The sequence below is a fragment of the Oncorhynchus nerka genome, linkage group LG27 (genome assembly GCF_034236695.1).
Source record: "Oncorhynchus nerka isolate Pitt River linkage group LG27, Oner_Uvic_2.0, whole genome shotgun sequence".
Classification (NCBI taxonomy): domain Eukaryota; kingdom Metazoa; phylum Chordata; class Actinopteri; order Salmoniformes; family Salmonidae; genus Oncorhynchus; species Oncorhynchus nerka.
Genome location: NC_088422.1, coordinates 102,204,835 through 102,218,362, shown reverse-complemented (window position 1 = coordinate 102,218,362; position 13,528 = coordinate 102,204,835). Strand labels below are relative to the sequence as shown.

General features: G+C 48.3%; 1 protein-coding gene across 1 annotated transcript in view; it reads right to left on the bottom strand.

Annotated features, from left to right (window-relative positions):
* Positions 1–5,653: 5,653 nt before the first annotated feature.
* LOC115127130 (ras-related protein Rab-8B) overlaps positions 5,654–13,528 on the bottom strand; it is a 27,795-nt gene continuing 19,920 nt past the window's right edge. Inside the window, exons 4-9 of the mRNA XM_065012490.1 lie at positions 11,043–11,120; positions 7,648–7,737; positions 6,540–6,603; positions 6,475–6,476; positions 6,230–6,280; positions 5,654–6,088 (exon numbers count right to left, since the gene is read on the bottom strand). Coding sequence (XP_064868562.1) covers positions 5,996–6,088; positions 6,230–6,280; positions 6,475–6,476; positions 6,540–6,603; positions 7,648–7,737; positions 11,043–11,120 — 378 coding nt within the window. The 3' untranslated portion in view covers positions 5,654–5,995. The remainder of the gene's footprint in view (positions 6,089–6,229; positions 6,281–6,474; positions 6,477–6,539; positions 6,604–7,647; positions 7,738–11,042; positions 11,121–13,528) is intronic.

Sequence of the window (13,528 nt, the reverse complement as noted above, 5' to 3'; positions counted from 1 at the left end):
TCGTTGTAGGAGTCGGTATCTGCTACCGTGGGGGTTGTATGAGTCGGTATCTTCTACTCTGGGGGTTGTGGTCGTTGTATGAGTCGGTATCTGCTACTCTGGGGGTTGTGGTCGTTGTATGAGTCAGTATCTGCTACCGTGGGGGTTGTGGTCGTTGTATGAGTCAGTATCTGCTACCGTGGTGGTTGTGGTCGTTGTATGAGTCGGTATCTGCTACCGTGGTGGTTGTGGTCGTTTCTTCAGAAAGGTCTGTCAACTCAAATCAGTGCTGCAAACTGAGGGCCGTTTTCAGTGAATAGAATTAAAGAAAGTCTGAACTTCAAAACACACAACAACAACATTCAAGGCTTTAAAAAGACAAACCACAGAGGCTGCTCAGTGGTTTTAAGTTTAGTAGAGGCTAATCAGTGGTTTTAAGTTTAGTAGAGGCTGCTCAGTGGTTTTAAGTTTAGTAGAGGCTAATCAGTGGTTTTAAGTTGAGTAGAGGCTGCTCAGTGGTTTTAAGTTGAGTAGAAGCTGCTCAGTGGTTTTAAGTTGAGTAGAGGCTGCTCAGTGGTTTTAAGTTGAGTAGAGGCTAATCAGTGGTTTTAAGTTGAGTAGAGGCTGCTCAGTGGGTTTAAGTTGAGTAGAAGCTGCTCAGTGGTTTTAAGTTGAGTAGAGGCTGCTCAGTGGTTTTAAGTTTAGTAGAGGCTAATCAGTGGTTTTAAGTTGAGTAGAGGCTGCTCAGTGGTTTTAAGTTGAGTAGAGGCTGCTCAGTGGTTTTAAGTTGAGTAGAGGCTGCTCAGTGGTTTTAAGTTGAGTAGAGGCTGCTCAGTGGTTTTAAGTTGAGTAGAGGCTGCTCAGTGGTTTTAAGTTGAGTAGAGGCTGCTCAGTGGTTTTAAGTTGAGTAGAGGCTGCTCAGTGGTTTTAAGTTGAGTAGAGGCTGCTCAGTGGGTTTAAGTTGAGTAGAGACTGCTCAGTGGTTTTAAATTGGAGTAATTGAGAAACCTTCTGTAAGTGCATGACTAAGTGACAACAGAAAAACTAGTCATTCATTACGTCCAATTGAGTGAAGCCAATTCTGAGACCGTCATCAGTTGAAGTGCCAAGCAATGAGCATCCTTTAACTCTTTAGAGTGGTTCTGAAGAGCGGTTCTGAAGAGCGGCTCTGAATCTAGCCTTTAGTGCTCTGGACCAGGGATGCATCGTCGAATGACTCCAGTGTCCTTTTTGACAGAGGCAGTGTTTTGACAATCATTGAAACATCCATAACGATCTCCAGTGCGATTATCATAAAGATTATATAAAACTAAAAGACTAAAAAATTAATAAAAATAAAGACATTGGTGAAACAACCACCACAATGAAGTCATCAGCTTTGGTAGAACACTAATCAACAGTTATGTTTTCCTTTCTAGTGTGGGCAGAACATGCAGTACAATACTCTCTTTTCTCTCCATCTCTCCCTGCAGTCATGTTCATTCATCACTTTAAAAAATGACTATATTCTTCTCTAATAGCAAACCAACCCGAGATCCACGTCAAACAAACTCTTCCAATCCTTCAGGTGTCAATCTTTTTCCCCTTAGAAAGATAAAGGCAGGTAAAGAAAGACAAGACACGCGACAACAAAATAAAAAGTTAACTGTGCATCGAGTGAATACAGGGTGAAAGGCAGCTTCAGCTAAACAGGAAGCCAGGGGGAAGGCAGCTTCAGCTAAACAGGAAGCCAGGGGGAAGGCAGCTTCAGCTAAACAGGAAGCCAGGGAAGGCAGCTTCAGCTAAACAGGAAGCCAGGGGGAAGGCGGCTTCAGCTAAACAGGAAGCCAGGGGGAAGGCAGCTTCAGCTAAACAGGAAGCTGAACAAACAACTAAGTGTTTCCAGGGGTGAGTTAAAGAACACAGAACGCAGGGTTCAACTGTCAATCAGAGCTGTTGGGGGAGGGGAGAAATGTTCTGCATCCAAAATGCCACCCTATTCCCTATATAGTGCACTACTTTTGACCAGGGCCTGCATAATAGGGCTCTGGTGAAGAGTAGCGCACTATATAGTGGGGTTCCATTTGGGACGCATGCCTAGACTAACTCCTTTGGGGAAGGGAGAGAGAGGGGTGCAGTTGAGGGGCATTCCTTGTTCTTTTCAGAATTGTTTTCGGTTCTCTAACGTGTCATTTTTTTTAATGGAATGGCGAGTCGCTTTCCTCTGTAGCCTACAGAATAGCCAGGCAGTTCAGCAGCAATAAGTAGCCTAGCCTGGCCAAGACCCAGTGCTTTGTAGGTAGCCTGGTACCCAGGCCTGGTGAGGGGTTGGAGGAGTGCTAGGTAGGTAGCCTGGTACACAGGCCTGGTGAGGGGTTGGAGGAGTGCTAGGTAGGTAGCCTGGTTTCAGGCATGGTGAGGGGTTGGAGGAGTGCTAGGTAGGTAGCCTGGTACCAGGCCTGGTGAGGGGTTGGAGGAGTGCTAGGTAGGTCGCCTGGTACCCAGGCCTGGTGAGGGGTTGGAGGAGTGCTAGGTAGGTAGCCTGGTACCAGGCCTGGTGAGGGGTTGGAGGAGTGCTAGGTAGGTCGCCTGGTACCCAGGCCTGGTGAGGGGTTGGAGGAGTGCTAGGTAGGTAGCCTGCTACCAGGCCTGGTGAGGGGTTGGAGGAGTGCTAGGTAGGTCGCCTGGTACCCAGGCCTGGTGAGGGGTTGGAGGAGTGCTAGGTAGGTAGCCTGCTACCAGGCCTGGTGAGGGGTTGGAGGAGTGCTAGGTAGGTAGCCTGCTACCAGGCCTGGTGAGGGGTTGGAGGAGTGCTAGGTAGGTAGCCTGGTACCCAGGCCTGGTGAGGGGTTGGAGGAGTGCTAGGTAGGTAGCCTGGTTTCAGGCCTGGTGAGGGGTTGGAGGAGTGCTAGGTAGGTAGCCTGGTACCAGGCCTGGTGAGGGGTTGGGGGAGTGCTAGGTAGGTAGCCTGGTACCAGGCCTGGTGAGGGGTTGGAGGAGTGCTAGGTAGGTAGCCTGGTTCCAGGTGAGGGGTTGGGGGTGTGCTAGGTAGGTAGCCTGGTACCAGGCCTGGTGAGGGGTTGGAGGAGTGCTAGGTAGGTAGCCTGGTAACAGGCCTGGTGAGGGGTTGGAGGAGTGCTAGGTAGGTAGCCTGGTACCAGGCCTGGTGAGGGGTTGGAGGAGTGCTAGGTAGGTAGCCTGGTTCCAGGTGAGGGGTTGGAGGAGTGCTAGGTAGGTAGCCTGGTACCCAGGCCTGGTGAGGGGTTGGGGGTGTGCTAGGTAGGTAGCCTGGTACCAGGCCTGGCGAGGGGTTGGAGGAGTGCTAGGTAGGTAGCCTGGTACCAGGCCTGGTGAGGGGTTGGAGGAGTGCTAGGTAGGTAGCCTGGTACCCAGGCCTGGTGAGGGGTTGGAGGAGTGCTAGGTAGGTAGCCTGCTACCAGGCCTGGTGAGGGGTTGGAGGAGTGCTAGGTAGGTAGCCTGCTACCAGGCCTGGTGAGGGGTTGGAGGAGTGCTAGGTAGGTAGCCTGGTACCCAGGCCTGGTGAGGGGTTGGAGGAGTGCTAGGTAGGTAGCCTGGTTTCAGGCCTGGTGAGGGGTTGGAGGAGTGCTAGGTAGGTAGCCTGGTACCAGGCCTGGTGAGGGGTTGGGGGAGTGCTAGGTAGGTAGCCTGGTACCAGGCCTGGTGAGGGGTTGGAGGAGTGCTAGGTAGGTAGCCTGGTTCCAGGTGAGGGGTTGGGGGTGTGCTAGGTAGGTAGCCTGGTACCAGGCCTGGTGAGGGGTTGGAGGAGTGCTAGGTAGGTAGCCTGGTAACAGGCCTGGTGAGGGGTTGGAGGAGTGCTAGGTAGGTAGCCTGGTACCAGGCCTGGTGAGGGGTTGGAGGAGTGCTAGGTAGGTAGCCTGGTTCCAGGTGAGGGGTTGGGGGTGTGCTAGGTAGGTAGCCTGGTACCAGGCCTGGTGAGGGGTTGGAGGAGTGCTAGGTAGCCTGGTACCAGGCCTGGTGAGGGGTTGGAGGAGTGCTAGGTAGGTAGCCTGGTACCAGGCCTGGTGAGGGGTTGGAGGAGTGCTAGGTAGGTAGCCTGGTTCCAGGTGAGGGGTTGGAGGAGTGCTAGGTAGATAGCCTGGTACCCAGGCCTGGTGAGGGGTTGGGGGTGTGCTAGGTAGGTAGCCTGGTACCAGGCCTGGCGAGGGGTTGGAGGAGTGCTAGGTAGGTAGCCTGGTTTCAGGCCTGGTGAGGGGTTGGAGGAGTGCTAGGTAGGTAGCCTGGTACCAGGCCTGGTGAGGGGTTGGGGGAGTGCTAGGTAGGTAGCCTGGTACCAGGCCTGGTGAGGGGTTGGAGGAGTGCTAGGTAGGTAGCCTGGTTCCAGGTGAGGGGTTGGGGGTGTGCTAGGTAGGTAGCCTGGTACCAGGCCTGGTGAGGGGTTGGAGGAGTGCTAGGTAGGTAGCCTGGTAACAGGCCTGGTGAGGGGTTGGAGGAGTGCTAGGTAGGTAGCCTGGTACCAGGCCTGGTGAGGGGTTGGAGGAGTGCTAGGTAGGTAGCCTGGTTCCAGGTGAGGGGTTGGGGGTGTGCTAGGTAGGTAGCCTGGTACCAGGCCTGGTGAGGGGTTGGAGGAGTGCTAGGTAGCCTGGTACCAGGCCTGGTGAGGGGTTGGAGGAGTGCTAGGTAGGTAGCCTGGTACCAGGCCTGGTGAGGGGTTGGAGGAGTGCTAGGTAGGTAGCCTGGTTCCAGGTGAGGGGTTGGAGGAGTGCTAGGTAGGTAGCCTGGTACCCAGGCCTGGTGAGGGGTTGGGGGTGTGCTAGGTAGGTAGCCTGGTACCAGGCCTGGCGAGGGGTTGGAGGAGTGCTAGGTAGGTAGCCTGGTACCAGGCCTGGTGAGGGGTTGGAGGAGTGCTAGGTAGGTAGCCTGGTACCCAGGCCTGGTGAGGGGTTGGAGGAGTGCTAGGTAGGTAGCCTGGTTCCAGGTGAGTGGTTGGGGGTGTGCTAGGTAGGTAGCCTGGTTCCAGGTGAGGGGTTGGAGGAGTGCTAGGTAGGTAGCCTGGTTCCAGGTGAGGGGTTGGAGGAGTGCTAGGTAGGTAGCCTGGTACCAGGCCTGGTGAGGGGTTGGAGGAGTGCTAGGTAGGTAGCCTGGTTCCAGGTGAGGGGTTGGAGGAGTGCTAGGTAGGTAGCCTGGTTCCAGGTGAGGGGTTGGAGGAGTGCTAGGTAGGTAGCCTGGTTCTAGGTGAGGGGTTGGGGGTGTGCTAGGTAGGTAGCCTGGTTCCAGGTGAGGGGTTGGAGGAGTGCTAGGTAGGTAGCCTGGTTTCAGGTGAGGGGTTGGGGGTGTGCTAGGTAGGTAGCCTGGTTCCAGGTGAGGGGTTGGAGGAGTGCTAGGTAGGTAGCCTGGTTTCAGGCCTGGTGAGGGGTTGGAGGAGTGCTAGGTAGGTAGCCTGGTTCCAGGTGAGGGGTTGGGGGTGTGCTAGGTAGGTAGCCTGGTTCCAGGTGAGTGGTTGGGGGTGTGCTAGGTAGGTAGCCTGGTTCCAGGTGAGGGGTTGGAGGAGTGCTAGGTAGGTAGCCTGGTACCAGGCATGGTGAGGGGTTGGAGGAGTGCTAGGTAGGTAGCCTGGTTCCAGATGAGGGGTTGGAGGAGTGCTAGGTAGGTAGCCTGGTTCCAGGTGAGGGTTGGAGGAGTGCTAGGTAGGTAGCCTGGTTCCAGGTGAGGGGTTGGGGTGTGCTAGGTAGGTAGCCTGGTTCCAGGTGAGGGGTTGGAGGAGTGCTAGGTAGGTAGCCTGGTTTCAGGTGAGGGGTTGGGGGTGTGCTAGGTAGGTAGCCTGGTTCCAGGTGAGGGGTTGGAGGAGTGCTAGGTAGGTAGCCTGGTTTCAGGCCTGGTGAGGGGTTGGAGGAGTGCTAGGTAGGTAGCCTGGTTCCAGGTGAGGGGTTGGAGGAGTGCTAGGTAGGTAGCCTGGTTCCAGGTGAGGGGTTGGGGGTGTATTCTGCTCAGCTCCAGGTTGAAGCAGCAGGGCAGATAAAGGCTGTATCAGTCCAATGGAAAGGAGAGGACGGATCCACTAGAACAGTGAACATCTGAAGAAGTTGCTCTTCTTTGACCGGGTCTCTGTGATCTTGACCGGCCCACCTCCTCCTGGAGGACTGTTGTCGTTCTAAAGCGGGGGGGTGGAAAGGGTCAATTACCACTCTTAAGATCCCATTGCTGTCAACAACAGTTGGAACCTACGTTCTGGATAAGAATACATCACATCATATGAGCATCATCATCTGCAAAACAACAAACATTAACTCACTATTTTTCTGTTGAGTCTCGTCATTATGTCTCTTCCCAGTGTGAAAAAGGACTGTGTTTCAAAACAACAACAAAACATAATGAACACGTTTATTAGAGGAAAAAATGTCCTGTTTTCAATGGAAAAAGACTGAGAGAAGAATGAATAAATAGGTATAAATGAATAGTGTGGAACAGAACTCACCTCTTCCACATTCATAATAATGAATAAATAGGTATAAATGAATAGAATGGAACAGAACTCACCTCTTCCACATTCATAATAATGAATAAATAGGTATAAATGAATAGTAGAATGGAACATAACTCACCTCTTCCATTCAGGCTGGATTTGGCGCTTGTTTCTAAGAACTTGATGCCGTAATCAATCGCCAACTGTGACAAATAAAACATTATGAGAACAATTCATGTTATTAACAGATGTACCTTTAAAAAGAATCAACAGCAGCCCCCCCCACCCCCACATGCAACACTTTCCAAGAGGCATAGCACAGAACGTAAAAGTGATGTTACCTTTCTGTTACAAAAGGGAATTGTACTACATCATGAAGGGAGAACTGGGCTGACTCTGACAGACATAGATCATACTGTATATTATGAGTATTGTCAAACATACAACTGGGAGTACATTTACACCAAAGATACTATGAAGAACAGTGTGGCGGGTTTCACCAAAGAGACTATGAGGAGCAGTGTGGGGGTTTCTCCAAAGAGACTATGAGGAGCAGTGTGGGGGTTTCTCCAAAGAGACTATGAAGAGCAGTGTGGGGGTTTCTCCAAAGAGACTATGAAGAGCAGTGTGGGGGTTTCTCCAAAGAGACTATGAAGAGCAATGTGGGGGTTTCTCCAAAGAGACTATGAAGAGCAGTGTGGGGGTTTCACCAAAGAGACTATGAAGAGCAATGTGGGGGTTTCTCCAACGATACTATGAAGAGCAGTGTGGGGGTTTCTCCAAAGACACTATGAAGAGCACTGTGGGGGTTTCTCCAAAGACACTATGAAGAGCAGTGTGGGGGTTTCTCCAAAGACACTATGAAGAGCAGTGTGGGGGTTTCTCCAAAGACACTATGAAGAGCAGTGTGGGGGTTTCTCCAAAGATACTATGAAGAGCAGTGTGGGGGTTTCTCCAAAGACACTATGAAGAGCAGTGTGGGGGTTTCACCAAAGACACTATGAAGGGCAGTGTGGGGGGTTTCTCCAAAGACACTATGAAGAGCAGTGTGGGGGTTTCACCAAAGACACTATGAAGAGCAGTGTGGGGGGTTTCACCAAAGACACTATGAAGAGCAGTGTGGGGGTTTCTCTTTTCTCGGGAACGTTATCACATTGTTTCCAACGCAGCCTGCAACAAGACATCTCAGACTCGTTGGTGCTTATTTGAAACACACAGAGACCCTGAAACTCGGAGACCCTCCATACCTTTTCTCCTCGTTCTTTTGACACCTGTCTTTTGTCGTTCATGTCACACTTGTTTCCTAGGATCATCCTCTCCACGTCAGAGGAGGCATGCTACAGACAGGAGGAGAAGACTCAGTAATACTACAGACAGAATGAGAGAAGACTGAGTATTGCTACAGACAGACAGAGGAGGAGAAGACTCAGTAATACTACAGACAGAATGAGAGAAGACTGAGTATTGCTACAGACAGACAGAGGAGGAGAAGACTCAGTAATACTACAGACAGAATGAGAGAAGACTGAGTATTGCTACAGACAGACAGAGAAGGAGGGGACTCAGTAATACTACAGACAGAATGAGAGAAGACTGAGTATTGCTACAGACAGGAGGAGAAGACTCAGTAATACTACAGACAGACAGAATGAGAGAAGACTGAGTATTGCTACAGACAGAGGAGGAGGAGGAGACTCAGTAATACTACAGACAGAGGAGGAGGAGACTCAGTAATACTACAGACAGAGGGGGAGGAGACTCAGTAATACTACAGACAGACAGAATGAGAAGACTGAGTATTGCTACAGACAGACAGAGAAGACTGAGTATTGCTACAGACAGACAGAGAATGAGAAGACTGAGTATTGCTACAGACAGACAGAATGAGAGAAGACTGAGTATTGCTACAGACATAATGAGGAGACTGAGTATTGCTACAGACAGACAGAATGAGAGAAGACTGATTATTGCTACAGACATAATGAGAAGACTGAGTATTGCTACAGACAGACAGAGAAGGAGGAGACTGAGTATTGCTACAGACAGACAGAGAAGGAGGAGACTCAGTAATACTACAGACAGAATGAGAGAAGACTGAGTATTGCTACAGACAGAGAGAAGGAGGAGACTCAGTAATACTACAGACAGAATGAGAGAAGACTGAGTATTGCTACAGACATAATGAGAAGACTGAGTATTGCTACAGACATAATGAGAAGACTGAGTATTGCTACAGACATAATGAGAAGACTGAGTATTGCTACAGACATAATGAGAAGACTGAGTATTGCTACAGACAGACAGAATGAGAGAAGACTGATTATTGCTACAGACATAATGAGAAGACTGAGTATTGCTACAGACAGACAGAATGAGAGAAGACTGAGTATTGCTACAGACAGACAGAATGAGAGAAGACTGATTATTGCTACAGACATAATGAGAAGACTGAGTATTGCTACAGACAGACAGAATGAGAGAATACTTGAGTATTGCTACAGACAGACAGAATGAGAGAAGACTGAGTATTGCTACAGACAGAATGAGAGAAGACTGAGTATTGCTACAGACAGACAGAATGAGAGAAGACTGAGTATTGCTACAGACAGAATGAGAGAAGACTGAGTATTGCTACAGACAGACAGAATGAGAGAAGACTGAGTATTGCTACAGACAGAATGAGAGAAGACTGAGTATTGCTACAGACAGACAGAATGAGGAGACTCAGTAATACTACAGACAGAATGAGAGAAGACTGAGTATTGCTACAGACAGAGAGAAGGAGGAGACTCAGTAATACTACAGACAGAATGAGAGAAGACTGAGTATTGCTACAGACATAATGAGAAGACTGAGTATTGCTACAGACATAATGAGAAGACTGAGTATTGCTACAGACAGACAGAATGAGAGAAGACTGATTATTGCTACAGACATAATGAGAAGACTGAGTATTGCTACAGACAGACAGAATGAGAGAAGACTGAGTATTGCTACAGACAGACAGAATGAGAGAAGACTTGAGTATTGCTACAGACAGACAGAATGAGAGAAGACTGAGTATTGCTACAGACAGAATGAGAGAAGACTGAGTATTGCTACAGACAGACAGAATGAGAGAAGACTGAGTATTGCTACAGACAGAATGAGAGAAGACTGAGTATTGCTACAGACAGACAGAATGAGAGAAGACTGATTATTGCTACAGACAGAATGAGAGAAGACTGATTATTGCTACAGACAGACAGAATGAGAGAAGACTGAGTATTGCTACAGACAGACAGAGTGAGAGAAGACTGAGTATTGCTACAGACAGAATGAGAGAAGACTGATTATTGCTACAGACAGACAGAGAAGGAGGAGACTCAGTAATACTACAGACAGAATGAGAGAAGACTGAGTGTTGCTACAGACAGAATGAGAGAAGACTGATTATTGCAACAGACAGAATGAGAGAAGACTGATTATTGCTACAGACAGACAGAGAAGGAGGAGACTCAGTAATACTACAGACAGAATGAGAGAAGACTGAGTATTGCTACAGACAGAATGAGAGAAGACTGAGTATTGCTACAGACAGAATGAGAGAAGACTGAGTATTGCTACAGACAGAATGAGAGAAGACTGAGTATTGCTACAGACATAATGAGAAGACTGAGTATTGCTACAGACAGAATGAGAGAAGACTGAGTATTGCTACAGACAGAATGAGAGAAGACTGAGTATTGCTACAGACATAATGAGAAGTAGGAGACTCAGTAATACTACAGACAGAATGAGAGAAGACTGAGTATTGCTACAGACATAATGAGAAGTAGGAGACTCAGTAATACTACAGACAGAATGAGAGAAGACTGAGTATTGCTACAGACATAATGAGAAGACTGAGTATTGCTGCAGACAGACAGAATAATAGAAGACTGAGTATTGCTACTGATTGTTTCTAGGCTACCTGCTGTGGTAGCTTCATACCTGATTGTTTCTAGGCTACCTGCTGCGGTAGCTTCACACCTGATTGTTTCTAGGCTACCTGCTGCGGTAGCTTCACACCTGATTGTTTCTAGGCTACCTGTTGCGGTAGCTTCACACCTGATTGTTTCTAGGCTACCTGCTGCGGTAGCTTCACACCTGATTGTTTCTAGGCTACCTGCTGCGGTAGCTTCACACCTGATTGTTTCTAGGCTACCTGCTGCGGTAGCTTCACACCTGATTGTTTCTAGGCTACCTGCTGCGGTAGCTTCACACCTGATTGTTTCTAGGCTACCTGTTGCGGTAGCTTCACACCTGATTGTTTCTAGGCTACCTGCTGCGGTAGCTTCACACCTGATTGTTTCTAGGCTACCTGCTGCGGTAGCTTCACACCTGATTGTTTCTAGGCTACCTGCTGCGGTAGCTTCACACCTGATTGTTTCTAGGCTACCTGCTGCGGTAGCTTCACACCTGATTGTTTCTAGGCTACCTGCTGCGGTAGCTTCACACCTGATTGTTTCTAGGCTACCTGCTGCGGTAGCTTCACACCTGATTGTTTCTAGGCTACCTGCTGCGGTAGCTTCACACCTGACTTGTTTTCAGGCTACCTACTTGTTTTCAGGCTACCTACTTGTTTTCAGGCTACCTACTTGTTTTCAGGCTAGCTTCATACCTCTTCAATGTTCCTGATCCAGTTCTTGATGTTCTCGAAGGACTTCTCGTTAGTGATGTCATACACTAGCATGATACCCTGTTGGACAAAGGACAGGAAGTGACGTCAGAGGAAGTGACACGCCGTGACATTAACAGGAAAAGACCCAACCTAGCGCCATTCCAGACATGACCCGGTGAAATGTCTGTATGTCTGTGCTGTCGTCAAGTAAGGGGCTTGGGTCTTGACTGTTATCAAGTGGAAATACAAAATCGATCGTGCATGAGAGGAGACAGAGTAGAGTTAGTAGAGGTCATGTAGTGTAGAACAACAGAGAGGAGACGGAGTAGAGTTAGTAGAGGTCATGTAGTGTAGAACAACAGAGAGGAGACAGAGTAGAGTTAGTAGAGGTCATGTAGTGTAGAACAACAGAGAGGAGGAGACAGAGTAGAGTTAGTAGAGGTCATGTAGTGTAGAACAACAGAGAGGAGACAGAGTAGAGTTAGTAGAGGTCATGTAGTGTAGAACAGGAAGGAGGAGACAGAGTAGAGTTAGTAGAGGTCATGTAGTGTAGAACAACAGAGAGGAGGAGACAGAGTAGAGGTCATGTAGTGTAGAACAACAGAGAGGAGGTAGAGTAGAGTTAGTAGAGGTCATGTAGTGTAGAACAACAGAGAGGAGACAGAGTAGAGTTAGTAGAGGTCATGTAGTGTAGAACAACAGAGAGGAGACAGAGTAGAGTTAGTAGAGGTCATGTAGTGTAGAACAACAGAGAGTAGAGTTAGTAGAGGTCATGTAGTGTAGAACAACAGAGAGGAGAGTTAGTAGAGGTCATGTAGTGTAGAACAACAGAGAGGAGACAGAGTAGAGTTAGTAGAGGTCATGTAGTGTAGAACAACAGAGAGGAGACGGAGTAGAGTTAGTAGAGGTCATGTAGTGTAGAACAACAGAGAGGAGGAGACAGAGTAGAGTTAGTAGAGGTCATGTAGTGTAGAACAACAGAGAGGAGACAGAGTAGAGTTAGTAGAGGTCATGTAGTGTAGAACAACAGAGAGGAGACAGAGTAGAGTTAGTAGAGGTCATGTAGTGTAGAACAACAGAGAGGAGACAGAGTAGAGTTAGTAGAGGTCATGTAGTGTAGAACAACAGAGAGTAGAGTTAGTAGAGGTCATGTAGTGTAGAACAACAGAGAGGAGACAGAGTAGAGTTAGTAGAGGTCATGTAGTGTAGAACAACAGAGAGGAGACAGAGTAGAGTTAGTAGAGGTCATGTAGTGTAGAACAACAGAGAGTAGACAGAGTAGAGTTAGTAGAGGTCATGTAGTGTAGAACAACAGAGAGGAGACAGAGTAGAGTTAGTAGAGGTCATGTAGTGTAGAACAACAGAGAGGAGACAGAGTAGAGTTAGTAGAGGTCATGTAGTGTAGAACAACAGAGAGTAGAGTTAGTAGAGGTCATGTAGTGTAGAACAACAGAGAGGAGGAGACAGAGTAGAGTTAGTAGAGGTCATGTAGTGTAGAACAACAGAGAGGAGACAGAGTAGAGTTAGTAGAGGTCATGTAGTGTAGAACAACAGAGAGGAGGAGACAGAGTAGAGTTAGTAGAGGTCATGTAGTGTAGAACAACAGAGAGTAGAGTTAGTAGAGGTCATGTAGTGTAGAACAACAGAGAGGAGACAGAGTAGAGTTAGTAGAGGTCATGTAGTGTAGAACAACAGAGAGGAGAAGACAGAGTAGAGTTAGTAGAGGTCATGTAGTGTAGAACAACAGAGAGGAGAAGACAGAGTAGAGTTAGTAGAGGTCATGTAGTGTAGAACAACAGAGAGGAGACAGAGTAGAGTTAGTAGAGGTCATGTAGTGTAGAACAGCAGGGAGGAGGAGACAGAGTAGAGTTAGTAGAGGTCATGTAGTGTAGAACAACAGAGAGTAGAGTTAGTAGAGGTCATGTAGTGTAGAACAACAGAGAGTAGAGTTAGTAGAGGTCATGTAGTGTAGAACAACAGAGAGGAGGAGACAGAGTAGAGTTAGTAGAGGTCATGTAGTGTAGAACAACAGAGAGGAGACGGAGTAGAGTTAGTAGAGGTCATGTAGTGTAGAACAACAGAGAGGAGACAGAGTAGAGTTAGTAGAGGTCATGTAGTGTAGAACAACAGAGAGGAGACAGAGTAGAGTTAGTAGAGGTCATGTAGTGTAGAACAACAGAGAGGAGACAGAGTAGAGTTAGTAGAGGTCATGTAGTGTAGAACAACAGAGAGTAGAGTTAGTAGAGGTCATGTAGTGTAGAACAACAGAGAGGAGGAGACAGAGTAGAGTTAGTAGAGGTCATGTAGTGTAGAACAACAGAGAGGAGACAGAGTAGAGTTAGTAGAGGTCATGTAGTGTAGAACAACAGAGAGTAGAGTTAGTAGAGGGAGTGTAGAACAACAGAGAGGAGGAGACGGAGTAGAGTTAGTAGAGGTCATGTAGTGTAGAACAACAGAGAGGAGACAGAGTAGAGTTAGTAGAGGTC